Source organism: Micropterus salmoides, unplaced genomic scaffold, assembly GCF_014851395.1.
Source record: "Micropterus salmoides isolate LMB-PRFRI ecotype aquatic unplaced genomic scaffold, ASM1485139v1 Ms_hic_scaffold_15, whole genome shotgun sequence".
NCBI classification, from domain to species: Eukaryota; Metazoa; Chordata; class Actinopteri; order Centrarchiformes; family Centrarchidae; genus Micropterus; species Micropterus salmoides.
In genome coordinates, this window is record NW_024040596.1 from 16,167,364 (window position 1) to 16,186,642 (window position 19,279).

General features: G+C 38.4%; 1 protein-coding gene across 1 annotated transcript; it reads right to left on the bottom strand.

The window, feature by feature from the left end:
• Positions 1-13,455: 13,455 nt before the first annotated feature.
• On the bottom strand, positions 13,456-17,073 carry pcdh8 (protocadherin 8). The gene is made up of 4 exons (XM_038721386.1): positions 14,705-17,073; positions 14,503-14,573; positions 14,128-14,261; positions 13,456-13,973 (listed from the first exon to the last, which is right to left on the bottom strand). Exons 1-4 carry the CDS (start codon positions 17,066-17,068, stop codon positions 13,624-13,626), a joined length of 2,919 nt encoding a protein of 972 aa, XP_038577314.1. The 5' UTR covers positions 17,069-17,073; the 3' UTR covers positions 13,456-13,623.
• Positions 17,074-19,279: the final 2,206 nt, after the last annotated feature.

The window sequence follows — 19,279 nt, forward strand, 5'->3', positions numbered from 1 at the left end:
AATACCACTTGTCTCCTGTATTGTACCATACAGTCATTACTTTGGAGAAAAATCTAGCCACAAGATAAAATAAAAGACAGACTGTGGGTGTTTTCAGGATAATCTCTGTAAAGGACATGAGAGAATTACTTATGCTTCTGAAAAAACAAGGCTTATTTCACAGCTCAAATATCACAGCTGTTGGTATAACCTGCCTTCTGCAGCTATCACACTTGCCTTCAATAGCCTATCCGCATCAATCTCATATCTCATTTTGAAAAGATGGACTGACATTTAGTTCACTCAGCATTTCAACAATATGACATTTGCATTTTTATTCTCACTTGACCACATCTCAGTGACGCATGGGCCTTAGTGGCGATGCAGGTACCAGTAATTCTGAGAGGAAGCTGTGTCAACATTAGGGCAAGATCAGTGTGGCCTGGTTCCTCATTTAATTCCATGTTGCCCAGGATCTAAATCAACCTTGAGTTGTCCCTGAGTTCATTTCATTTGTCTGAAACATGGCTGCTTTCCTCCTCTAGGGAGCATCAACTTTGCCTGGCCAGGGTGCAGCCTGCATAAATTGGCCATTTCTGCAGGTAAGAGATAAGGACAACAAAGGGAAACTAATTATCATTCAGTCTATGTTAAACCTCAGGAAAGGACTGCTATTGACAATTGTGTCTGTATTGTCACAGTCATACCATTTAATATGATCTGAACTCTGAATGAGAGGGTGGTTCATATCCATAATAAATAGGCCACATCCTAATATATGACTGCCTTGTTTTTGCAGAAGCTGATGACTTTGTCATGGATAACTTTCTCTAATGAGACCCCTGCACCTGCCATTGAATGAACCGCAATCTCTGCTGCTTTGTTGGCAATAAAATAAAAAACACGGATGCATCTGTTGTGTCATGACGAATTGATTTTTACTTGAAAGCACATTATTCTGTTGGTGTAAAATCACACCTGTTGTAATTCCACAGAGGTTGAAATGACAAAAGAGTAGCTATACTTATTTAAGAATATGCACAATATCTTTGAATCTCTTTCATGTGACTCACTTACCACCGTGCACAAGCATGATTAGAGGTGAGATTAAGTTGTTTATCATTCTGTTTTTAGCCCGTTGCTGGTTGTACCACACCTTAAGCAACACACTGGAATACTGATCGTGGTGAGTGGGAATGATGATAAAATGAGAGAACAAGTTCTGTTTGGAATAAATTTCTGCATGAGACAATGTGTAAACATGTTAATTTTACACATGAAAAAACATCTACAGCAAGGTTTTTAAATAGTTAAACAGGATTTTAAGAATGTTCTCTTATTCAGTCACAGAGAAGAAAATAAAGTGATTAAACAACAACATAACTTCCCTAGGATTGTCAAAGTAAACACAAAAACAAGTTAGTTAATTAAATATACTAAAAACTACTAGTATTATCACCACCATTACCACACTAATTTGACAAAGATTTCTATAGAGTTTGTTATAGCCCAGTATCATGTACTTTGAAATAATGTGCCATATCCCTGCATAATCCATGTGTCATGACTCCTCAACAGAGTACCCAATTTAAAGGGTCAGTTCACATATGTGTTAAAGGTTTGAGAGATCCACCTCTAAAACCTCTGCAGCACAGCCCAATACAGTGGATATAAATGGAAAACTGAAGAAAAATATATATGAAAAATTCAGTGTTTCTGAGACACAGTTTCCCTGTTACTTTAGACAATCAGAAGAACATTCTGTCCATACTTTTCATGGGGAGTATTTCCTAGAAAGTAATTCAGTTGAATGACTGGGATATTGTTACCAGAAATACATTTTGCTGTTGCATGTAATTTACCATTGCTCTGAACACCTAAAACAAAATAAATTCTCTTCCATTCTTTCAGGGTGGCAGCAGAATGGGACATCTTGGAAGTGCAACAGATAAAACTGACACTATCTGCATTGCTGAATATGACTAGGGGCAAGTGGGAAAAATGTATACATTGTAAACTGACCATTTCTGGTAGTGAGGTGTCCAGCAATATCTTATTTTCATTTAGTCACTGTTAGTGGTGCAAACTGTGTGTTTCTTAAATTAAAGAATATGTGTGGTGAAATTCTATTTTTTTCTTGGCAACAAATTCCACAATAAGAGAAAAGCAACAATGAAGACATCCTACTAACAAGTATGGCCTGTATCATCAAAGATTGAAATAGCTTATTTCTCTGAGCCATCTCTATTTACTGACCATAAACTACTAAAAATTTGTGAATGAGCCAAGATGTAAACCCTGTCCAGGAGAAATAACATTTTTATAGTACAATGTTGTTCTCACAGTTACACTCGGTGACAAAGATATGCTACGTTTGAACACCTGTGATACCAGAGACCAGGTTCACATCTGTGGTTAGGTTCAAGCAAGAAAAGCTCTTTGGTTAAAGTTATGGGAAAGATCATGGTTTCTGTTAAATGTTAATAAAGATGTTGTGTCTCATATACAGCCAGCATGGCTGCGCATGCATGCGAGTTCCTAGGTATGGAACTGTTCATATGGGAGGAGAGCAATGCAACAGCTGTTTCTTTGTTCAATTAACTTGGTGAATTAAGGATTCATTTTGTCCAAACCAGAGTTGGTGATTGTGGAAAAAACTTTTGACAGTTTGAATGAAGTGTGCTTTATGATGATCTGCAAGGTGTAGTCTTGTTTTGGTCTGAGACACTGTGCTCTAGTGCCACATTTAGTGGCAGTGAATGTCTCATACAGCTCTTTTAACCCTAACCAAGACTGCAGTGAGGACACAATCATAAAAAGGTTTAATATAGCCTAGGTGTAGTCACTGGCGGATAGAATATTGCAAGATCGGACATTTTGAAGGAAAACAAATTCAATCTGTTGCCAGTAACATTTTACTGATACATTCTGCATTAACATTTTTTGCAAGTTGCAAGATACTGTTAATTAACAACATTTACTCATTAGGTTAATAGAAAACATAATCTAGGCTGGCATTATGTTTCCTTCAAAATAAATTTGCTGTCGCCAATTAGTATAAACGAGAGGCATAGATTGACACTCTCGTACTTTGTGGCATGTTCCTTCATTAACATGAACATGGGTGTTTATTTTCATTCAATCCCACAATGCTGATGCGATAAATCACCAGAGTATCAAATCTGGATTCATTTTCAGCTAGAAAAATTCTCCAACAAATGTCCCGTTTACTCTTGTTTGAATAACGTTCACTAAAAACTGTAGTACCCAGCTGTTTTAGCAACATATTTAGCTGTATTTTAAGTAAACCTTTACATTTTTATTTTTTACACATTTATGTAATACATGCAGTAACATCCAAAGTGGCATACTCTTGAGGCTGTGCTAAACAATCAATAATGATAGAATTAATAAAATAATAATAAAAATAAGAAACAAAAACATAAACTATTATTAACATATGTTTAAGTTTACATCCTAACTTGTTGGACGAATTTGAATTTCTTATTTGTCATAATGGCATTTTTAAAATACCTGTACAGACATGTAGTAAAAAGTTCTAATCACACTCAACTGGCAGAATGTTTTCACTTGTTCATATGCTGGGTCATCACTATAGCCTAAGATGCGGTCTAAGATGCATAACAATTTATCACATGACCCCTCATTTGATACGAGCTGGAGACCTTTGTTGCTTGTCATTCACCTTGCTTTCTCCCCAAATTTTGTTGGTGTCTGTACTGTAAATATATATATATATATATATATATATATATATATATGCATACATAAGATAGAGATATGTGTTTTTCATTGTTGTTGTCATCATTGGTTTTCTTTACATAGTATGACCACCACGGCCTTCCACTAGTGGCCATTATTCCTGCATTTCTGTACGTTGACACTTGTCATGTGGGTCTGCTGGCCTCACTCAAAAGAGCATCCCTCATCTCACAAGTCCTGTGATCATGATACATGTATAAGTTATTTTTGTGACAGACCAGCAGAATTGGCACATTGACCCTTGAGGATTTGCATGAATGCAAGTCCTCAAGGGTCAATGTGCCAATTCTCCAACAATTCAATTCTGAATCAAAACTCAGGAGTCAAGCCTTGCTCTCCAGAGTGTGTGGGTTCAAGAGTTGATGTTTTTGCATTAGATTTTTAGAGAAACTCTCTGGGGCTCAAAACTGAAAGTCCGACTTGAAAGCGTTTTGGATTCTTTATAGCCTCCAGTGGAGTCTCGGTTGGTGGTCGGTAAGATAGGTTTAATAAATTCTGAACCTAATCTGCGTTTGGGAAGGAAGGAGCTAAGAGTGTGACTGTCTGTTGAGAATGTGCCTTTTAAAGGGTTTATGCAAATATGCACCTAAAAACTCTCAAATTACCTGCTCATCAATCAGTCTGGAAAACAAGCGTGTAATACACTGCTGTGATCCAAACACATTAGGATTGCAAAACTAGTGGGTACTTTCTGGAAAAGAATTCACATTCAATTCACATCAAACATTTGAGACTGGAATCATGAATATAATTATGGGAAATGGGAAAACAAACACAATAACCTGCAACGAATTAACAGGCAATCCACTGAGTTTCTGCATTGACAATAAATGAAAGGCAGACTTACATACAGCGATGTTCAGAGGTCAGAGTTACAAGAAGGAAGTTTCAAATTGTTTTCTAACAAGACAAACGTCAGTAGGTCAAACATCATCGTAAGGCTGCAAAGCGTCTGTTAGTCTTGGTTGCTGGTTTTGTTAATCAGTACAAAAATGCAATCAATTACACTCAAATATTAGTGTCTGGATAAGTTGGAAATGGCAGATGATCAAAATATTGTAACAGCGATAAAACACAAATGCATTGCAAATATTTTTGCCAATCCATACTATTTACCATTTAATGAAGAATATGGAATCTGGTTTTGTATTACAAATTAGTCACTTAATTGTAAATAGCCTCAGCTGGAAAGAATTCAGTATTGCATTCATCAGGAAGAATCACCCTCCCAGAAATACATTGATTATTCATTTCAGTAATTACCTCATGTCCTTACTTGTTAGACTGCAGTACTGTGCAACCAAGGGTGGAAAATAACTAAGTACATTTACTCAAGTACTGTAATATGGTACAATTTTCTGGTAATACTCTTTACTTGAGTATTTCTGTTTTCTGTTACTTTATACTTCTACTTCACTACATTACAGAAGGAAATGCTTTACTTTATTTACTTCTCTACATTTATCTGACATCTGGAGTTACTAGTTAGTTTCATATTAATAGTTTCTAAACAAAACATATGATCAATTTATATCTTATTTTACAGATTAAACTATCCAACTGCATATAAAGTAGGCCCCTCCTCCACCAGCTGTAACAGTACAATGCTGGTTTTGTTTCAGTAATAATAATAATAATAATAATTATATATGTCATATATGATATTATCTCACTCTGAAAGCAACCATTATGCCCAAACAGTACTTTAATGTTTGATACTATAAAGGTACAATGTGTAAGATTTGGCCAGACTTGAAAATGAACAAGGATGTATTGCGTTGCAGAGATATCCCCTGAAGTTAGCATGCTAACCAGCAAGCTCTGGCGCTCATCCTGTGTTGTTATACCCACTGATGCACTTCCCAAAATGTTAAACTATTTCTTTAAGAATCAAATAAAGCAGTGAAAAGCCTGTGTATTTATTTAATGGCACTTTGGGAGCACACAACTTCAGAATAAGCTTAACCAAGACATATAAATGTTTAAATCAATTTTTATCTGTTTTCTCAAACTCTGCACAGTATCGAACACTGAGTCTGATTTGTGCCACGAAAGATCCATATATTATCAAGATAAATATAATATGTGTGCCAGTTTATTTCGGTGGGCTCTGTCTAAATTTCACTGAGCTGAATCTAGTGCACAGTCTCATGAAGGTTTTGCCAGATGCCTTGTCTCACTCTTAGCTCAAGTGTCCCACATACAGTGTGAGAGAATTGCTGGTTACACTGCTCTTAGGACTGGCAGAGAAGCAGCAGGTTAGAGGAAAAACACCTCCCAGGAGAAATGATTCAAGGTATTGGAGAGCCAGAGAGGCGAGTAAAGTGAATGCAGTTTCAAAGGGGAAATAATGGAGGTCATGGTGTTTGATGTTCCTATGCTAGCCACGAAAATGACTTGGTTGATGATGGAATCAATCACACCTCCATGGCTCTGAATGTTAATGAAGATATGTTTAGTTGTTTTTTTTCCCTTGCATTTTTAATAACAGTGTTAACATCAAACCTAGCCATCCATTGCTGCAGACAGAATGAAGTGCAGTTATCTGCAGCCATGCCGGGTGATATCAGCTGACTGAAGCAATAATATTTGAAATGTGACGGTTGTTTTTTTTGTGGGTGTGTGTGTGTGTGAGCTGTTCTTCTCTTGTGTTTTTGTTGTGATGAGTGAACACAAGGTCAAAATGGAGTTTATCCTCTGATATCACCTGCCAGTCCAGACAAGAGAAACGCTCACTCAAGGTGACATTACTTTGGTGTCTATACTCAGCGTGCCACTACATCTTTCATTTCCTGTGAGCTAAAATTTACAACTTATCCTTTGACAGGAGGAGTAAACATCTCTAATATGACCCAGGCTGTGATCTTCCTGGGTAAACAAAAGTAAACCTGCCTCAGCCTCCACGATCCTTGACAATCCCAAAGAAAACAATAAACAAAGTGCTTTTTGTTTTTATGTATTTTAAAGATTAGACGTGAGTCGAATAGCCTTGAAGAATGCCTTTAAAATTTAAGGATATTAAATAATCAAACTAAGTGTACAACAGTGCGATAATTTCATTATTAGACGTGTGATGTTGACAATGACTAAATTCCTGTATTCTGTGTGGGATTACTAGAAGGTGAGAGCCATGGAGCGAACAGCTCTTGCATAATTAGATGGAAACAGTGATAACAGACAGATACAATAGCAGTGTGATTTAGGAGAGCTCATGACATTTCCTTATTCTTTCTGCAGTGGCACTTTATCTCAGTCGGGGAAAGTTATTTAGTATGCAATGGATCAATCGCGATCCTGAAAAAAAGTCATTTAAATTAACTTCTCGGGCAGATATCTATCCAGCAAAGTGGCCCGCAGAGGCAAGGGACTATCAGAAAATTAAAAAGGACATAACATTTTTCTGTGTGAAACAGAAATGGAACAAAACTGAGCAAAGCATCAGCTACACAAACATTCCAAGATGTTCCCTAACAGATTGCTTTTTTTGTCTTTGAATGTTTTTCTTTTCACATATTCAAACAATGAGGAACAGACTTTTCTCACAATCAGTGCTCATTCTGACAACACATTCAGTCTTTCTATTGACAACCTAACCGGCAGTTTGGTGATTGTGTCCTATAGCATGCCACTGATACGGTAGTCATTTTGCAGTGAAACACTGTCCAACTTATTCATTCTTAATTAGAACTGAGGGTAAAACCCCTGCACTGAGTCTGTCTCCTTTCAAATTAAGAGGAGTCCAAAGTGAATGTTTGATTCTTACTAAATAAAAATAAGCCAATGGCCATGCAGTGCATGTCTAATTGCAGATGAAGCATCAAATTAAAATGTCAGGGACTAGTTGGAGAAGCAGTTGCTGCAGAGTCAGTGTTTAAATTTATGTTAGAGATTATGCCATTTTCAGGGAAGGTGTAATTTGTGCAGCAGTATTACCAGAGCAACACCATGTTATTAGTTTTGACAATCCTCAGTCATGTTAATGTCGGGAAGGAAGGAAGATAGCGTGCCACCTAGTGGGATGTGAATAACCCATATATCTCACCACCAATTAGTATTAGGCTGTACTGTAAAGTGACAGGAAACTAATTCATAAATACTGTAGCAACATGAAAGAGGAGGGAAGCCATCCACATAAGAAAAATAAACTGTCAGTCCCATACAGATAGGGGAACATCAACACAGCCTTTCCAATTACTTCAAGGTTAACTGTGAACCGCTAATAACTTCAGGGAACCAGAGAAACAAAACATTGTTAGCTAATTACATAAGCAAGTCATTTAGACTGATTGATGCAACATATTATTCTCTGCTCCCTTTCTTTCTTTCTGTCATTCTTTCTCTCTCTCTCTCTCTCTCTCTTTCTCTCTGTCTCTCCCTAATTTTCTCTTCCATATACTAGAGAATAGCATAAAAGCTGTATTTCCTTTGGCAGCTGTCTCCATGACGGCCCACGCTGACACAATGAGACACTCTCCCGGCTCAGCAGTAAACCACAATCAACTGGTGAACAACTGGCACAGATTTATCATCATCAGCTCAGGACCAAAGCTCTATGTGTGAGCTGACACACTCTGCAGATAGAGAACTGCAGGCACTGCCATCCCTGCTTAAGACAGAGGTCAACCAGTCTGTTACTGAGGTGCGAAAGCAGCAGTCACTCTGTGTGTACATTTATGCAGTGATAAACTAAATTAATATTCATATGGTTGTCAGCCTGATGAGATGAAGCAATTCGTTTTTGAATTGGTTTATTTAGATGCCATATAACAAAGAACCTCAAAGGGAGATCATTTATGTTTATTGTTATTTTTTTGTTGCATCTTCTGTCACCGAGGTAACATTCAAAATCCTCTGTTCAGTCATGCTTGCAATGGCATTTATTATTTATATAGATACATAATAACAGCTCATCTAAATACAAGCCCAAATGGGATTGGGCTTTTGTTGTACAGTATTGTAAATATGCTCGATAGGAATGTGAATTAGTTATCCCCAGTGTTTCTATGGAATCACGAATATGCTTTACAGTGAAGGCAAAATCTAGAATAATAATTAGTTTCCATACCGTGTGTGGGTTTGGTTCTTAGTTCTGTTTAAGATACAGATTAAAATATATGCTATTCATGACTCGCAGATGTGCCTCAGCTGAAAATGAGCACTCAGTGGTCTGATTGCCAAGCCCCTCGAAGTGTACTCACCCTTTGTTTGTTCACCAGACTTGAATGCAACATATCCTCGACCCTCCAGATGATGCCACCCTGGACTGAAAGTGAAATGAGAAATAGCCCTTAATGAAATTATGGAAGAGGACAATACTACTGTCTCGTGAACTTGTCACTGAAAGCACAGGCCATATAATGAAAGAACACATCTGAAGTAGCAGTGAGAAAGTACTGGCACATCATTGCTATGTTACGTGATGTTACTGTTGATCACAGGCTTCCTGTGACACCGAGTAGAACTCCATTAAAAACTGACATTTTTGTAAGTTTGTTTGAAAGCCTTTGCTTAGGGAGATGTCTCGGTATTGTAAAGGTTGTGGTATCCCCTAACGTTTTGGGGAATGTTGCACTACTACTCAACAGAATATTATTATTTATTTTTGTAGACAGCTGAAGAAGAAAAAACAAAAAAGCAACAAGTTACATGTCTGTTGTTAAGTCTGTTGTTACAAAAATGCAGTTTTCTTAGCTTTTTGTCCGAAATGTTGTTGTTTTTGAAGTATTGATGAAAATCACAGAATGCAGCTAGAATAACACATTTTTTGTGTATAAAAATGTACATATTTATTGCTTACATATACATATGGTACATAGAACAAAAATTTCAAAATGTTCTGAGAGATTAGTGAATAGGCTCAAAAATACTGGTGGTGGCATGCAACTTAAAAATTATAGTCTGGCGGGGAAAGTGTTAGAGCTTGTGAATTACACTTCCCTGCTTCAGCAGAGAAAGATTTCCAAGTAGCAATAAACAATAGCAGTAACAATATTACTCAAATATTCTTTTGAGCTTGTTAAATCGTATGGTTCTTTTCACATGTTAGCCAGGCTGCTTTTTTTTTACAACTGTCCCGAAAGTATAAATGATGTTTGGGTAGCCTGTAATTTTTGAGGTTGCATAGCTTGATGTTTCCCCCTAGTGGTATGAGAACTAAAATAGAACACAGACACTGGTAATGTTGTTTAATGCTGCTTTGTAGGCTACATTAATCAGGCAGTTATATTTTCTTAAATAACAATCTATGATCTATGTAACTTTACTTTACCTGTAAGAATCTATGTTTGCCTCACAAAATATCCTGCATAGAAACAAAACCTAACAAATAATAATTGATTTTAGGCTAGATATTATAGTTGCACAACGTATATGCTATTCCAACATCACCAGGTTTCCTTTATATCACCTTGAATACTGATTTTTACTTCTCTCTCTTTGTCATTATCTGCCTTTTGAGATACAAATAAAAGCACATCATATGCAGTACATATATCAAATCAATCAAATCAAATTCCTAATAGAGAAGATGTCACACAGCACCTAATTGTTCTTTAAAAAAATCTTTATCTAAAATCTTTATCATTTTTCACATCTTTGTATGCTCAGAGGACTACTATTAGTGGATTCCAACAAGAAGATATAGAACTACAGTTGTTTGTGTTTTAGGTTTAGGTGTCTTGAATTGTTTTCAGCAATTTATTTGGCCTCCATATGAGTAGCCTATATGTCTTAATATCCTGTCTTACTTAGTAGTTAAAGTAAAGGTCCACTGTAATCTAATAATATAATCTACAACAGCATGTCTTTAACATACCAAAGTACATGTGTGACATGGTAGCTATTGCTATTGTACAGATAAAACAATACAATTGAGAATGACAATAATAGCATCTCTACTGGCCTGAAAAATTATCAATTAAGGTAAGGTTTCTGTCTGTCAGTAATCAAATAGAACCCAACATTTAACTTAACTTAATTTTTGTAAGTTTTCTTTCTCAATACATGTATATGTTGAGATCACAAAAGACTAAAGTACGACATACTATATGTCTAGGCAGTAATCACAGAGGGATGGCACAAAGCCCCAGTGATAACATACCATCATTTAGTAGAAACTGTCTCATGTTTTAACTATCCTAAAGTATCCTAAATTGAAGTGGGAACGAACTCGGTTTGATAAAACCTAATAAATGAAGCAGACAACATCTTAATGGTAAGTGAACCTAAGACACAACTTCTTCTTCCAGACAAACTGTCAAGTGGAAAACAAATGATGTTATTTTTTCACACAACAGCCTCACAATTCAAAGCATCCAAAAGTCAATATCCACACTTGGCATTTGAGACAAAGATGAAGATGAGGTGCAGTAGTACAAAACATTGCATTGTGGGATGGGCCTGAAGCTCACAAATGGCATTGATTCAGAAAGTCTTCATCTTTACACAGTTGGTGGGGACTTGCATCTTAAAGTTGAATTGCTAAGAGGCCATAACAACATAATCACATACATACAGTTAACCATTTGTCAAACATAGACCTAACACCAACAGGTGCGGAGGCTAGAAATGACGTGTGCAGATCTGACTCATTTGTCAGTGGACTACTGATGAGCTGAAAACCAGCTCTAAAACACTCATTTTCTATTACCTGGGGAGATTTCAAATGTGCTGTGAGAGCTGCTGCAGGACATTAATGTGAAGCCCATTTGGATTTGAATGAACACAGTGTCTGCCAGCAATGGCTTTTCAAACAGATACACATTTTATACCAAACTGTGCAGATGAATTTACCTTGTGGCACAAATTGTCAGGTCAATGCACAACTATTTGACCTACAAGGAGCACATAAAGCAATAATGAAGGGAATCATATTGTATTGATTGATAAATGCATTTTCCCTCTGTACAATTGGCTATCTGTCAGACCAGTGCATATCACTGGGGGCATAAGTATGACCTTCTTTCTTATTGCTTGCCTTTTGTACTACATGGCCTTGAATCCTCAGTGGACCCTATGCCAAAATAAAGTTAATAACCTTACAATTTACAAGCTGTAGTGACTTTGCAGACTAGAAGTATTAAATAAAAATGGCGATCAGGACAACTTAAATAGGGAATATGTATTTTTTGACCATTATCCTCTATTCAAGAGGCATATTGTGGTAATGTGTGAGAACTCTGTTTAATGTTTCACAGTTATGTAAAAAGGTATCTAATCCACTCTATCCCAGCTTTTATCACAGCTATCAAAAAGTAAAAAAGCAGGTATTTATGTTTATGCAAATGAGCTCCGCTCCTAGCCCCCCTTTCCTGCAGATGAACAGAAAAAAAATAATGGCTCAGTCTGCCATCAGCTTCCACTGATAGCTCTTCCTTGGCAGCAGTTTTGGAAACTATTTATTTTCTCTTCAGGACTAGCCCTTAGATGGCTATTATGTAGTTTGTAAAAAACCCTTTACTCTTGCCTCATTTGCTTTCATACATCACAGACTCATTTGGAGTGACCTTAAAAATAATGAGGACAGAACACTGAGACAAACTTGTGTGCATGTGCGGATGAAAGCCAATAAGTATTTCGTATTGTTGAAAATGCATATCTTCAGTTAGCATTTAAGTTACTCAACTTGAGATCGGATTCTAAAATGTTGATGAAAAGTCATATTAGAACAGGCCTTTACATTTTAAGTTGTTGATGAAAACCCATCCACTTCCCCATGGATATCTCCCCCTGATTGAGAGATGCATTTAATTGATTTTATCTTGCATAATTCAGTTACAGACTTTGCATTTGGATTCGTACTGGATTTACTTTCATAAAAATATGTTGCTGTTCTATTTTGAGAGATTGGGAACATAATGCAAATGTTGTAGAATGTATGTGTTCCAGCTATATATACAAGCTCAACAACTGAAAACCAGTATGTAGGGTGATGTTTGTTAGTGTTGGTTATGGTTTTTAACCTCATCAGTGTCTCATCAATAAATCATTCGGGACCAGAAACAGTTTGCACTTGCCCTATATGTTCATGGTTGAATTAAACTTAATAATAGAGACAAGCTCTGCAAATATGACAGTAAAGCCAGACAACCAAGTGCTTTATCACTGTCAGAGTATTCAAAGGAGCAGTTAAATGAGGAAACTGTATTTCATCCCCAGTATATTTTGTCCAAGATAGCCAAGTTTCTATACAAGAGCTAAAAATTTGCCCCTCATAGCAACAAATGACAGGCAGAAATTTGTCAAGCAGCCTAATAGTTGTTGTACTGTGTTGTGTACAGTGATGTCAATTATTTAGAAGAGCTGAAGCCGGTGTGACAGCACCCAGCCTGATTTTGTAGGAATAATGGTTTATACTTTATTTTCCACTTGCGTACCAGCTCCACTCTCTCATTTGCATGCAAGAAACTCAACCAAGCAGCCTAGGAGTCTTCAAAGCCAGTCTCTCAGGTAAGGGAGTAGCTTGAGATTTTACATCTGATCATCACTGACTGGAGTCTTGATCATGCAGATTCAAACTGGGGGAAGAGCTCTACATGTTTACAAATTCAGACTTGATTTTCCAAGGGAATACTATGTCATCTTCAAAATACAATATTTCTCCATTTAATTGATTTATTGTCTGATCTAACTGGACTAATAATATAATTTGTGAAAAGTGTTAAATAAAATACTTTTTTCATTATTTTAATCACACTTTATTGGAAAAAGAAACACCAGTGTGCATCATATAATACAGGATATTGAAAATCAAATAATGTAAGATTAATAAACATAAAATATCTTACAATAAATAATTTGAACGAAACCAAATATGTACACTTGTTAACCATATACATCTCAATTAGCTTATCAACACAGTTTTTAAAAGATAGTTGCGACCTCTAGTGCAGTAGCCACAGTTACAATATTTGGACTCTGCTTGTGGATTTCAGCAGCTCCAACATCAGCCTCACGTTGTTGCTGAGGGAAGTAAGATGGGAGGGTCCCGGTCCTGGAGAAGGTCTGCATGCTGTTCCTTGATTTTGGCCGATTTGTGCCATAACCAGAGTCCTTCCAAGAGTGGTGATAGCCATGAGGATTGTTGAAGACTGGTGCTGGGGAGAAGCCTATTGTGTATGCATTGTCTCTGAGGGCTCTGAAGTTCTGTGGTGGAATTGCACAGTAGGTGCCTTGGCAATCTCCAGACAAGCTGTTAGCAGCACTGGATGAACCTGAATAAAAGTAATAAAAAATAAGGATGAGAAATTGTTGATGCAGATATTACATTACCATCATTTATCATTTATATCACTCTGGTGAATATTTATGTTTAATTCAGTAGTGTGTGATGTCTAAAACTTCAAAACATAAGAGTGGAAAACTCACTTTTTAGCCTTGGCTGGAAGGTACTGAAGTTCTTCTTGCCTCCGTCACCACTGATATCAGAGTCACTGTCGTTAAAGTCACTGTCCCCTTTGCCACTGTCCTTCACGCTCAGCTGGTCAGTGTTGCCAATGCCACTGCAAATAAAATCAACAGATACAGTATGAGCCACCACTGCACAACATTAGCTTGATTATTGATGTATTTTTTTTCACATCCAAGGCCTGTCTCTATCTAACCCATCTAACCTCATTCCAAAGGAATGCCACAAGCAACAAAATGTGCGCATGGTGCATGTTAAGTACCCTCTGTATTCAGTGAGATTTGACTGTGAAAAAAAGCATATCTGAGGAAATAAATTACATTTAGTTGTCTTACCTCACTTGCAAGCAGTATTTGTCACCTTGCCACACAGATGTTGCTTGGAAATGCTTGGAGGGCAGGAACATCTAAGAGAACAAACAAAATGACAGCAGAGAGCTTAGTTTCCATTTTTGGCACCAAGATCAAGGCAGCACTTGGGAACATCATATGCATGTGAAAATAAAAGATGGGGGAAATACTCTTGTAGTTGACTCACCTTTGTCTCTGAGTCCCCACTCCTCTCCTCGTACAGGCAGGAATCATCCAGAGACGAAGAGGTTCTCTCATGGAAGAAGCCTTGCTGGCCGGTGTATATGTTCGGTTCTGTTGAGCCGAGCATGGGCATGTGCCTGCTGTCAAACAGGCTGTGACATACTTCTCTCTTGGGGCCGTGGTTTCTGCCCCCACAGCTGTGTTTGCATGTGACAACAACAACCACTATTGCAATCAGCAATAGTGCACAACCCCCACTGAGCATAATAATGACAATTAGTGAGCCATCCAAGTTGGTGCCTTCTCCATCACTTGACCGCAACACAATGACAACTTGGTCTTCAGAGGGCTCTGTGTCTGAGATGACAAACCTAATAGTGGCACTGCTAGAGAGCGGGGACCTGCCATTGTCACTCACGGCGATTTTCACTTCCAGCACTTCTCCAATTTCAGCTGTCAGCCATTGTTTTAAAGCAATCTCTCCTGTGTCTTTGTTCATTGTGAAATGCTTTGGGTCACCTTGTACAATTTGGTAGCAGAGCTTGCCATTCACTCCCTCGTCCTCATCTTCAGCTGAGACGCGAAGGGCAAGATAGCCAGTGGGTGCATTAAAAGGGAGAGGAATATCAGCAGAGTCATTCAGAAGTACAGGGTAGGTGAAGTATGGATAGTTGTCATTCTGATCCACAACTTTAATTCTGATTGTTGATGTGCTTGAAAGTGAGGGGGAACCTCTGTCTTCAGCTTGGATGACCAACTCAATCTGCTGAAGAATCTCGTGATCAAAAGACCTCAAAGTATACAAAGACCCTGAGAGTGAATCCACAGACACATAAGTGGACACTGGAGATCCTCCTGGCACCTCTGAATCTATGAGTTTGTAAGACACTTTGGCATTCTTTCCCACATCTGGATCACGGGCAACAACAGTGGTAACATACGAACCTGGAATATTATTTTCCAGGACTGAAACTTCATAAAGTGACTTACTGAAAAGAGGGGCGTTGTCATTCTCATCTGTTACACGGATGGTATACTGTCTGACAGTTTTGAATGGTGGGCTTCCCAGGTCTTCTGCAACCACAGTCAGGTTATACTCTGGGATCTTCTCTCTGTCTAATGTAGTGCTGGTAATAATCATGAAAGAGTCCCCATATGCCTGCTGGAGGGTGAAATGCTCGTGCCCGAGCAGGCTGATGCGCACGTACCCGTTGGAGCCAGAGTCTCTGTCCGAGGTGCGGATCAGAGCCACGAAACTCTCCGCAGCTGCAGCTTCTGTAATGTAAGCGACTCCGTCGCTGCTGGAGGTCATCGGTTTAATGCTGATTTCAGGTGCATTGTCATTCACGTCCACAATGTCTATCACAACTTTGCAGCTGGATGGGACAGAGTTCGCGCCAGAATCAGAAGCTTTGATGTTCAGCTCGTATGACCTCCTTTTCTCGAAATCAACCAGCGCTTTCAAGGTCACGTCCCCTGAAAAAGGGTCGATGTGGAAAATGCGCCCAGCTTCTGGTGATAACCCGTCAGCAAACGAGTACGTCACCTCGCCGTTAATACCGTCGTCGGGGTCAAAAGCGTGCACTTTGAGAACTCGGTGACCTACCGGGGAGTCTTCATTCAGCTCAACCTTTAGTGAGCTGTGTTCAAACGTCGGGGTGTTGTCATTAAAATCCAGCACTTTGATATTTACAATCATTGATCCGGACTTTGCAAGCACTCCTCCGTCAGTTGCAGTGACTTCGATTGTGTAGGAGTCCTCCACCTCCCTGTCGAGCGCCCTCACCAGAACCAGTTCAGCAAACTTCACTCCATCCTCCCGATCGCGCACTTCAATGGCAAAATGACTAGAGGGAGAAATGTTGTAGCTCTGAATGTAGTTTTCACCCACGTCCTGGTCGAGAGCAATCTGCAGTGGGAATCTCGAGTCCAGGGGAACATTCTCCACTATCTCAATGACGGTCTCGTTGCGCGGAAAGTGGGGAGAGTGGTCGTTGATGTCTTTTACCTCGATCTCCACATGGATAAGTTGAAACTTTTCTCTGGAGAAGGCCACAGTGTCGAAGGTGATGAAGCAACGCGGAGACCTGGGGCAGAGCTGCTCTCGATCAATTATTTCTGCAACACTCAAAAGTCCGTCACTCTCCCTCATTTGAATCACAGAAGAATTGTTTTCTTGCATGAAGCGGAAAGATGTGTCAGGGTCATCAGCTGGATCAATCTTTAAATCTTGGGACAAATTTCCTATCTCCGTCCCGGGCGCATCCTCTTCGTAGGTTAAATACCGTGTGGTTGTACACTGGATAGTGTATACAAATAAAGCAAGCACCATGCACAGTCCAATGCGTGCAGTCTTGCAAAATCCCATGTTGAAGGGTTACAAAATGCGGCTCAAGAAAGTCATAAATTATGCAAACAATCCACAGCTCGTGCTAAGTCAGGACAAATCACAACTGTGTCAAACTCTGACTTTGCTGTGGGACTATAAGCCCCGGTCTATGCAAATGGCCTGACCCATCGACCAATGGCCTTCCAGTGGTCCACCAACAGGGAGACATTTGTCTCTGCAGCAAACTGCTGTTCGCATTTGTGGGTGCAAATGGTTATTAGATAAACTGATTGTGGAGCTTTAATCAGCCTGATAACAGTGTTAATTCAATAAATCTGCACATGGCAATTAATTACCTAACTAAATCACTTAGAGACTGTATTTAACAGGATGACATGCCATCAGAGGAAGATGAAGTCTAACTGTTGAAAGCCTGAACGATTGGTTGTTTTGGTCAGACAGTAACAGGACATTATGCAGAAGCTATAGGGTGGAAAGAGATGAAGAGAAAAACCCACAATGAAATTATAATTGCTACAAATATAAACATGGGCTCACAACATCAGAACATCAGAAACTAGCATGAGCACCATTGGTATCCTATTTACTTTGCTGTACTTCTGTTTGTTTGTTTTTATCACAATGTAAGGTTTACCTAATTTCTGAGAATCTTCTCTTTAAGTTGAATCATCAACATGTTAAAGTACAAAATGTAGTAGGCCTACTATCAGCAAAATTTAATTACAGTATCATAGTAAAAGCACTATACAATGCAAAATGAACACTTTCAAATCACTCTATTATGTATATTGTATTACTGAATTGTTTTTATTGATGCACTAACCTGTAAGCAGAATTGAAATTTAGCTGAACAATGTGTAGCTAGGTTATATTTTGCTTTGTCTAAATTTTATAAAAATGCATCATATTTTAAGTCTATCATCTATTAGCCCATGACATACAATAGAAAATACTTAAGTAAAGTTCTAGTACATAAAAATATACTTCAGCACAGCGTTTAATTAAACATTTACTTTCCACCATTGGGTAAAAGCAGTAGGAAATGCCAAATAGGAAACTGGAGAAAACATCTAATAAAGGAGAATCCCAGAACCTGATGACTTTCATTGTTATTCATATACACCTATGTTTTACAATCACAAGGTTTCATCAAAATCCTTACCCTGACATTTAGGCTTAATAAAACCCAAACTTTGAATCCATACATATTTATTTTAATACTCTTTTTTTCTCTCAATCATATCTATCCCTGTAAACATTGCCCATAATTAATCTGCATAATTAAGGAAAAGCAGAAACCTCTCTTTCTGCTGTGCAGCCGTATACATGGCCTTTTCAAATAGCGGAGGAGGAATTTCAATATAATGTGTTAAAAAAATCACAAACCAGAAAAGTGTCATTTGATTACTGTTGTGTTTTGGACACCCACAATGTTAATTACACATTGAATATCAGTGTACAGCCGTGTTAGAGGAAAGAAAACTGACTGTATAATCAAGACAATCTGTATTTTAATAAACATTCAAATGCACTTAATTAACCCTTTTTATCAATAGTTTTAAAACAAGATCATTGGAAGTCAGAAAATGAAGAAGTCAGGACAATAAACTACTTTGTCTGATCCCCTTCCCACCTCAAATACACACACATACATACACACACACACACACCAGCAACAGCTCCCATAGTGATAACAAAAGAGTGTGAGTTAACCAGACCTTTGTCAACCATATGGGTGATTAGCTTCTGCTGATTAAAACGTGCGTATGGCTCTTCAAAGGGCTCTTGACACCTCACAAAAGTTTGGGTTAAATCTGTCTGAGCCCCCAAGAGGGCACATACAGGAAGGTGTTAAAAAGCGCGCAATAAACAGCCACAGAGACCAGGGATACTTGTGATACTGTGTCAGCGAGAGGTGATAAGGAGCTCTGTGCTGCCACATTCAAAGTGTTATAAGCCCAACTTTGCTTATGTACTAAATGTCCATCCATCCTTCCATTTTCTGCCACTTATCCTGGCCCGTGTCACAGTCTGGACTAAGCAAGGTAGTCCACATGTCCCTCTCCCCAGCAGTGTTTTCCAGCTCCTCCTGGGGGATCCCGAGCTGTTCACAAGCCAGATAAGATAGCAACTCCCAACCAGGAGGGAGCATTTGGGTGACCAGTGAAGAGGTGTCAAAGTGTCAGCCAAGATAGCCCAACAAGGTCCAGAGTCTTCAGCATCTCAAAT